At 41.0% G+C, this 10,081-nt stretch overlaps 1 protein-coding gene across 1 annotated transcript in view; it reads left to right on the top strand.

Moving 5' to 3' along the window:
• ACSL3 (acyl-CoA synthetase long-chain family member 3) overlaps positions 1-8,847 on the top strand; it is a 116,450-nt gene extending 107,603 nt beyond the window's left edge. Inside the window, exons 13-16 of the mRNA XM_019503655.1 lie at positions 2,066-2,257; positions 4,204-4,318; positions 6,085-6,242; positions 7,247-8,847. Of these exons, the coding sequence (XP_019359200.1) occupies positions 2,066-2,257; positions 4,204-4,318; positions 6,085-6,242; positions 7,247-7,410 (629 nt within the window). The 3' untranslated portion in view covers positions 7,411-8,847. The remainder of the gene's footprint in view (positions 1-2,065; positions 2,258-4,203; positions 4,319-6,084; positions 6,243-7,246) is intronic.
• Positions 8,848-10,081: the final 1,234 nt, after the last annotated feature.

The raw sequence follows: 10,081 nt of genomic DNA, 5'->3' as shown, positions 1-10,081 counted from the left end.
CCCTGGGAGGGCACGGGGCATGTGCCCCCTAGATACGCGCGGGGCAGGGTAGACTGCAGCCGGGGCTGTGACAGGGCTCTTTTTGGCAGGGGCTGGGCTTGAAGGATACTGCATCCACCCCAAATTTCACCAACATCATCAGTCCCCTGGCGCAGCCCCGGCTCAATGCCCTGTTTCTACCTACATGCTGGGAAGAGCCTGGTTGTGCCAGGTGGCTGGCGGCAGTGGTCTGGGAGCACAGCTGTGACAAAATATGGTGTGGATACAGCATCCTCCCAGCACTGCCGGCACCCACTCCAAGCCCAGCCCTCGCTGAGAAAAGCCCCATGCAGTCCTGGCTGTAACCCGCCTAGCCCCGTGTAGATCCAGGGAGCACACGCCCCCCCACCCTTCTGAGGTGCAAGTAGCAGCAGGAGCCGCCTCCCCTCCTCCCCCCAAGCTGTGGTGCCTGCCTCTGCCCCCTCCCTTACTGCAGGGGGTGTTGATCTTCCACCCCACGCCCCTTCCTTCCCCCCTCCTCTTTCACCACACTGGACTTACCAGCTGGAGGCAGCTGTATCAGAAATCAGATCAGTATCGACCAGTATGCTTCCTTGAATATTGGCTACTGGTATGGGCCCCCAAAATCTCTATTGATACACCCCTAGTGGATTTCTATACAATCACGTGCTTTCCCCTTCCCCACATCCCTCAAAAATCAGGACAAATTAGATTGTTAACATTTTAAGTTACAGCTGTTGGGATCAAGGATTTCGCCCAACATGCTACATAAAGTGCGAATCCAAAACTGCAGTTCAAATCTGGCCATTAAAAAGGGACTGTATTTAAACCTGTGAACAGTTTCTGGTCAACTAAAATATGCTTTGATATGTATTAACATGGAATTGTAGGTTGAATAGAATACGCTGAGCCTTAGGCAACACTGTTTTTGGTATGGAGGGTGCTTTTGTATTTTAGTACTTTTAGAGCATTTAAACATTTGGGTCCTTTCTTGGTGATCTGAGTGTCGTGTGAGATTTTGCCAAGGGCACTAACAGTTCAAGAACTGTCTGTAGTTAATGACCTGTATTTGGGGAGAAAAAAGGTGTTATTACTAAATTTAACCTGAAAATGTATGTTGGGGGTGGGGAGGAGAAAGATTGAGCTGTGTTCAGGGTTTACTACTTGTATGCTTGTAGTATAAATACTTACAGCATTGATTATCAATATAACTTTGATATTTTAAACAGCTCTCATTATAGCTTTATGTTACTATGTCATGTATGTAGACATTTACTTGCATATGCACATATTCATCTTCTCATCTACTTTAAGATAACCAAACTGGAAGCAGAGACAGGATTCTATGTCTGCTTCCTTAAGAATATTGTAGTCATTGGCTGTCAATGTATACTGCATACACAGTCTCTTCATCTTCTTCTCTTTTTGTCAGGAAATATTGTAGTGAACTTCATATTAATGTAATAGGAATTTTATAAAACAGACCAGTAGAATGGAAATGGATTGTTACAGGCTGAATCAAATAAGTTAAATAAGACTTCAGAAGTATTAGGGTTTTTTTGATCATCTTTGTAGCCTTTTCTAATTTGGATGGTGGACCTGTTTCACTAGTTTGGAGTATTAGCTACTACTACTAGGACTAATTGGAGATTTATGCATTACTAAATCCCTTGAAATGGTATTTATGTGATGCATAGACAGTGAATTGGTCCTCCACTTACCTCTGAATTTCTCCCATTTAATGAGAGAGTTTCACACCTCTGTCTAAACTGAACGCTGCAAGTGGTTTGATCCACTTTTGCTCCAATTAAACTGTTTGGAAATTTGTTTTGAATGGTATACCAAAAGATTATTCTCTAATTAAGGATCTGCTATATAAAATCAAATTTGGGTAAATACATGATATTTTTATTGAAATGATTCTATATATAGTACACATCTAGACAACATTTTAATAAAATGGTATATTCTTCCTTTGGAACAACTTTATTGCCCAGTTTTTTTAACTTCAGTTTTTTTAAATTACGTTAACATCATGTTTAAAAAAAATGGCCTGTATTTTTAGGTGGATACTACAATACTGATAAACCATATCCTAGAGGTGAAATTCTTATTGGAGGCCAAAATGTGACTATGGGCTACTACAAAAATGATGCAAGAACCAAAAAAGATTTCTTTGTGGATGAGGATGGGCAGAGGTGGCTCCATACAGGAGACATTGGAGAGTTTCATGCAGATGGCTGTCTAAAAATCATTGGTGAGTTATTGGAGAATGTGTTTAATTTCTTCAAAATTAACAGGTTAGGTGAATGTGTAGTTAAAGAAAGTATTTTGTAGTGTTTTTGTTAACCACATGCTCAAGTAATGGAGAAATTGGTGCAGGGTTTGATTCCAAATTTGCATGTATCAAAGGAATATGATAATTTCTCAACCACAGCAAACTTAATTTGAAATGTGAAAGTTTAACATGGAGTACTTTTTTCATTCTTTTAGGGAGCATCTACATGAGATGCTTAATGCACAGTAGCCTAATAATGCTGCGCAGTAGTGTGCCAGGCAAAAACTGTGCTAATATGCTACTGTGCAGTAGTATTAGGCTACTGCACAGTAAGTGTCACAGAAAAACTGTGTGCCGGCACTAACTGTAGATACTGCGCATTTAGCTAGTATTTTATTAAGCAAGTACCAAATTTAAATGCACAGTAACTACAGCACATTAATAAACATGTTGACGCACCCTGAGAATCTTAATAGTGATTTAGCTGTGGAAGTCAAGTGGCTGCTCCAGGAGAAAAATAACCCAGAAACAATCAAAGTTAAATTTCTCCTGGGATGGTTTCCCCTGAGAGAGCCAATGTCTGTACATGCTCTCTTTTGAGAGAAGCCACAGCACAGTCCTTCAGCATCCCAGAGTGCTTTGTTTCAGTCTTCCCAGAGAGACACTCTGTCACTCACTAGGCTATTGCCCCAGCCAAGCAGGAAGTAGAATACACCCTTTTCACAATCCGCACATTACACCATTAGGGTGAGGCATGCTGACCCTGCATCAGCCAATTAGGGCTGCTCTGGGTGCTGCTGTGAGTCTGTCTCTAGGCAGACTGAGGGAAACTGCAGAGCAGTCTGAAATGTGTACACAGGGTCCTCCTAACTGTGCAGTGTCAGCATTGCAGACTCTGCACTTCAGGGCTGAGCGTTTGACTGTCTGTTCAGGCATCTCCAGGTAAATTTTTCTACCAGGAAAACAGACCCATGAGAATTTTTCTAGATCATTTGAATATGTATATGTAGCCTGTATGTGTTTAGCAGTATGCTGTCAGTAAATATAAAGTACGTTTCTTTGTCTTTTCTGCTATTTTGATTTTAGTAAAGACACCAGAAGAGGAATATAGTCGGATCAAAATTTAAAAAAACAGGTGCTTTTAAGTTGGGTTCCTAAATCCATATTCAAGCATCTAAATAAACAGCCTGGGTTTATAAAGTGTACAGCACCTATACTGTTGTTAGCTGGCGCTTTAGGGTATTGATTAATCTTGGAGATACTGTGGTAGCAATTTAAGAATTTTAAAATGAAGATGACTGATATAGAGACACTTTTTGTTTGTTTTATTTTATGGGCCACATTCTAAGTTCAATTTAGACCAATGCAAAGTAGTCATCAGGATAATACCTAGCAAGGAAGTTGGCTATCTTGGCTTCCCAAGAGAATGATCAGTGAAGGGACCATCCCCAGGCTGCCTTGGTAAACCCTTGGGAATTATTGCCCATGGGCAGTTGCAGTTAAAATCTAAATTGCAAAAATAAAATGGCACAAAAAGCTGTGTATGTATATAAACCAGCCAACTTGAAGCCTGTAAATCTCAACACAAGCCTGCTTTTCTCAGTTTTTTGTCACAGTATTCATTGTAGTTATCTTTTTGACCAAAAGATCTCCTTAAATGAAACGCATGGTAAATGAACACCCATTACAAGGGGAAATGGCTTTGTGCAATTAAATGTGGACTGTGTTTGGTAAAATCTGTTAAGTTGGCAGATTTGGCATGGCACAGATCAGGAATGTGACATAAATTTATCTGGTGCATGTCGTCTTGTTTTAAAAACCAAACATAATTATACCCTTTGTATGTGTCTGTCAATCACAGAATAGAATCAAGCCAGTAACGTTTCATTTTGTAAATGACATATAATGTTTACCTTCATCAACAGATCGTAAAAAAGATCTTGTGAAACTCCAGGCTGGAGAATATGTCTCCCTTGGCAAAGTTGAAGCAGCTTTGAAGAACCTTCCACTAGTAGATAATATTTGTGCATATGCAAGCAGGTAAGATGGTTAGGATTTCTACTTCTTTGTGTCTTAGTTTTCTGATATTCGGGCTATAGTGGTCGCCTGTATTTCTGTTAACATAAAGGTTTTTTACTATTTGAAAAAAAATTTATATATGTGGTCATGGAATATTTTTAACATTTTCAGAAAGTTTTGAAGTGTGCCTGTGGTATGTGTGCTATATTTATACTTCATTTATACTTCATGTGTTAATATTTGAGCAGCTGTGTATAACATAGGAAGTTTTGAATACTTGTTGCAGGCAGGGTCAGCACCCCCTCCCACTCGCTGTCGCAACAGTTCACCAAAACTCCCCTATTGGGGATGGGGCTGCGGGTGGGTGGGGAGGAGTGGAAGCGAGATGGGCAGCTGAGGCCAGAATCATGGGGCAGCCCCTGCCCTGTCTAGGGGGTGAGGAGTGGGAGTAGTTGTGTGTGGGCAGGGGGTGCTGCCTGAGTGTCAAGTCCCAGGAGCCAGCCAGTGGTGAGAGGAGAGAGGAGGAGGGGGTAGGGGGGTGCATATGCATCAGAAGTCACCCAGGTGGTGCAGTCTGTGGTTGCCCCCACACCTGCTCTGCATGGGGCTGATCTCCAGCCTGCCCCCAACCAGCATGCCCAGCTTCTGGCAGGCTGTTCCTGGTGCAGCTGCTGTTTGGCTTCCCTTGCCTCCAGCATTGGTTCCTTCTGCGCTGTTCCAGACCCGGAGAAAGCTTCAGCTGGGCAGCTCCTGCCCCAGCACACAGGGCTCTGGCCAAGCTCTCCACTGTCTTCCACCCACTTCACCCAGGTGGCGCAGGCTGCTGAGTGGGTGAAAGGCAGCCAGGAACTGGAGCTTGAGCCCCATGCGCTGGGGCAGGAGTTGCCCAGGTGAAGCTCCTGGCTGTCTTCCACCCACATGGACACCCACAGTGGGTGGGCAGAATGGGTGGAAGGCAGCCAGGAGTTGGAGCTGGAACCCTGCATGCTGGGGCAGGAGCTGCCTGGCTGAAGCTTCCTTCCAGCCTGAAGCGGCACAGCCATCGCAGGAGGAGGAGCTGCCGTTGGGGGCGAAGGGAGCTGAGCAGGAGGAGGAGCTGCCATTGCAGGCGAAGGGAGCTGAGCAGAAGTCACACTGAGAGCTGTGCGCATTGGCCAGGGCTGGGCCAGTGGGTGTTGACTGGAGCACAGTACTGGCTGCCCTATGCAGGGTTTGGCCCCATGCAGGGTGCTGCAGGAGCAGCTGTGGACTGGATCCACTCAATTTGAGGGTGCCCCCGCACAGGCCAAATCCAGTCAGTTGGCAGGGCAGATCCAGCCCATGTGCCATATTTTTCCCACCCCAATGTAAGTTCTCAAAACTTTTTCAAAAAGATTGATAGTAGAAGAAAACAAGGCGCTTTGTGGATAATTCAAGACACCCATCATTTAATTGTACATTGTGAAAGAACAGAAGGAAAAAAGGAAAGGGTCAAGAGAGGGGAAAATTAAAAAACTTTGTAAAAGATTTCAATAAAATGAAAAATTGATCCATTGCAAAGTTTGCCATGGAAGCAATTTTTTATATTTAACAATTTTTCAGTAAATATTTTAATATATTTTTAACCCTACAAGTTCAAAGTGTTGAATGTAATACTTAAGATGTGCTGTAACTACAAAATATAAGGGATGTTGGGATCATTAATTTGCTAGATTGATTAAAGCAGTTCTACACATCTGATACTAACTAATGCATGAATAGTCAAGTGGGAACACTGACCATAACCATTGTGGTGATCTGTTTTTCAGTTTCCATTCTTACGTCATTGTATTTGTTGTGCCAAATCAAAAGGAGCTTATAGAATTAGCACGAAAAAAAGGATTTAAAGGAACCTGGGAAGAGATCTGTAACAGTTCTGAAGTAGAAAAAGAGGTCCTGAAAGTGCTAGCTGAGGCTGCTAGGGGAGGTGAGTAGTTAAGTAATTCTTATTTGCCTGATGGAGCATTTGTATTTGAAACAAAATACACATCAGTTTGCAAAGGATGTTTCATTTTGTACAGTTTGTTCATAAAACAGAATTTTCTATAATGATTCACTCCCCTTGATATGTAGGCTGTGCTGACAGCACATGGGAGCAGAATGGATGAGGCAGGGTACCTCTTTCCCATTCTTCAAACTGGATGTCCCCAGTCTGAGGAAGGTGTGGGGAGGATTTTCTTGATGCTGTACTCCCTCTGGGGACTGGAAGGGGTGAAGCAGCCACTTCTCCCTAAGCGTTGTCAGACCAGGATCACCCTGGCTTCATGAAGGCATGGGGAGAGGGATGAGCTGCAGGCTGCTAAACACCTGTACTGCTCCCCATCTCCTGGAAACATTTCTAGAACTTTAATGCCTATTCATGGCCACTGTAACAAACTTCTCTCTCTTTGATATGAAGTTGCTGACATTTACATAAGCAGTATGTGGCTGGTGCTCTGCTGGTGTCGATAGGTATTATAGAAAGGGAAGATACCACAGTAATCAATGTGTTCTTGAGCTTTCTATATACAGAAAGGAGAGCAGAAAATCTGGTGTATGAGTACTGGCCCTTGCCTTTATCATTGTCAGAGTGTAAGTGTCAGAACATGGGAATGGCTGTTTATTTTGAGTGACCCATCCTGATCTCTGCATGTATGTATGTGAAGGAGAAGCATTACAGGCCTAGATCATGGGGCATATTTTCAACAAGCTGTATGAATGGAGAGTATAAGTGCTCACAAATTCCATGGCTTAACTGGTAGACAGTGCTGAGGTTTCCTGGGCAAACTTCAGAACATTTAGGGAGTATTTCTTGCTCTACATACACCATGAGTTGTTCTGTGGGAGAGTACAATCCTTGCCTTTCCATCTTTATTTCAGTTACCAAAAACCCCAAAGCATGATAAGCATTTGAAAATCTTCTCTTTTTATTTGTCATTTTTATCACTGCAGCTAATCTGGAGAAATTTGAAATACCAGTAAAAATTCGTTTGAGCCCTGATCCTTGGACCCCTGAGACTGGTCTGGTGACAGATGCCTTCAAACTAAAACGCAAAGAGCTTACAGTACACTACCAAGCAGACATTGACCGAATGTATGAGAAACGTGTAAACTAACTCATCTTTTCCAGTACAGCTTTGCAACAGTGAGCTTGGATCAAATAGGAAATACTTGAATCACTGGTCTCAACACTTGAGACCAACACACACAAACACCCTTCCTCATCTGCAGCTTAAACTGTTATGTCTGATAGCATCACAAGATTTGATGGCAGGATTAGTAAAAAGTTAAGGCAGCAAACTTGTGTCTGTCTCTCTCTTTGCCCATTTTTCTGCTACCTTGTAAGTGTGTGGGTTTTCCTGAATCCTTTTGGGAAACCATGATTTTTGAAGCTTCAGGTTTTTAAACATGATTTATATAGCCTGTATAATGTTCTGTTTGTAACTTTTCAAAGTTTGGATGTATAGAAAGATAACTTGGCTGTATAAGAAACGGTTATTCTGGGGGCCTTTTTTACATACGTATTTAAATATAAGAAGTTATTGATGTTGTGAAATTATGTAAATTTGAAAATGCATATGAATCAAATTGTCATTGGACAGAGGCCAGATTATTTGTTAATGTGCAATTGTTTTGTATACATTTGGGAAGAAAAAAAAAGTTTGACATTCTGACTTGTGAAATACACTTGATGCATGTGCCTGGTGGTTTCTTCTTAAATTATTTTATTATTACCTGAAATGCACAGCACTGTATAAAGGTAGACACTCCTGCAGGATATTGCTGTTTTAGGCTTTAGTAATGCAAAATACGCTATTTAACACAGCAGAGCTACTTCTGTGAATAACCTAATAGGAACTTTTAAACTATTTTCAGGCCATTTTGTACAGAAGTTATATTGTTTAAAGCTAGCAAGTTCTGTAAAATGTTAAGTCAAATGAATTGAGTTAGACAATATCCTTTTAGAAAGGAGAACTTAAGAAAAAATTGTATCTTGTCCTTCAGCCTTACACACACAATTCAGGTTTCCTGCTTTGTCACTTGTGAAAAATTGTTATCAGTCAGGTTCAATCCAGCTGCAGCCCATATTTGTGTAGTGAGGAGTGGGGGAACATTTTTTTTAAAGGCTCAAATGGCAGTGTGGTTCCCAACTCACACTGGTTGCCTAACCATTGAAAATCCCCCATTCAATTAATAATGCCGTGTTCTTTTGCATACCTCTTGCTTTGAAGGTAGATGCGTGGAGTATGTTGTCAGTAATAATCCTATTTATTTTACATGGTTGGTGGTTTAATTGTTGCACCCGAATTCTTGGTATTTTTTTTTTTAAAGGATGCTCAGTTTTTAAATAGTTCCATGAAGTTTTTTGTCTTGAGTTCTGGGTGCTATTTATGTCTAAAGTGACAGCCTCTAGACATGTTTCACATGTATTTTTTATTTTTTAATATATTTAGAAAGAACATTCATTCTGGTCCTGGTCATTGGGGAATGTGGAAGGGTATCAATAAACTTTGGGATAGTGCAGGTATTAAAAACGGGGGTTTAAATGCAGATTTCTCTTTCTTATATGCTATATATAATATAATAATAATAATGTAAAAAATGTAAGTTTTGATATTGATTTGTTGTTATTATTTTAGAGGGTATATGCTCCTTGAAATACTTATTGCATCTGAAACCACCCATTGCTGCTGTTGGCATTTGTAAAACTTTAACTTGGAAGTTCTTAGAAGATGATTCAAAACACAAACTTTGAACAATTCTATTCTGAAATGATATTTAAATTGATACTTCCTTTTGGTTAACCATTGTGGTTTTATAGGAGTCCTGATTCACTGTGCTGGTGAAAGCTGAATGTATCACATGTATCTTCTGTCAAGGAGTCAGAAGTTAGCTCCGGAAGGTGGCTTTTTAAATAATACTTACTAGATCGTGCTGAATTTGACCAGCTGTTGGCTCTGAAGAACTGTTTCAGTGAAGTTTACTGTAATTGGTCAGATTAATTCATCAGAATTGAAAAGAGGTTCAGAATAATACTTCTGTAAGAATGAGATGGATAGATCATTGTTATCCAATTCAGAATTTTCTCGAGTCAGATCTTAAAATATAAATGATTGACAGGTACCCAAAGGAAAATCTAAAGATCTTTCCTAGTTGATTGACGAGGTAAGCTGTTAAGTTCATAAGAGAGTCTCACTACTTTTTAGATACAGAAAAATGTTGGATTTGTGCTCTGGCATATGGCACTGAAAAGCATAATGTTAACTGATAGAATTTGCACTGCAAAGGACAGAGGCTGTATGTTGTTCCATGTTGTAAATGTTGGGGGGTGGTTGTTAGTTTAGAAAGTCATGGTAGTAAAATTGGTAAAGTAAATAAGTCCAGTATCTTAAATATACTTTGTGCACTCTACAGGACATACTAAAAATTCTGAATTTGGTTATTCCAGAAGGATTGTAAAAGATATTTGATGCTGTTAAAAGGGCTGAAATTCACTTTTGGATGAAATGCGAAAATAAACAGGTGTTTTAGCGTTAGTTTTCATTTTTCTTCCAGTTCAGCCATAGGGTTCGAGTGCAGCCTAACTGTATACCATCTCCCCACCCTGTATAGCATATTTACTTGATTATAAGATGAGGGGTTTTTTACCCCTTTTTAACACAAGGGAAAAAGCCCTTTACCTTACAATCAAGCACAAGGCAGCGAGGGAAGGGACAGAAGGGCAGGCAGCTGCTACAGCTCCAGCCCCACCCTGGGGCTGGAGCCAGGGCCACAACTGCTGCCTGC

This window comes from Gavialis gangeticus, unplaced genomic scaffold (assembly GCF_001723915.1).
Source record: "Gavialis gangeticus isolate Ggan-Ray unplaced genomic scaffold, GavGan_comp1, whole genome shotgun sequence".
NCBI lineage: Eukaryota > Metazoa > Chordata > Crocodylia > Gavialidae > Gavialis > Gavialis gangeticus.
The sequence above is the reverse complement of the archived record's forward strand: the minus strand, read 5'-3'. Positions and strand labels throughout refer to the sequence as shown.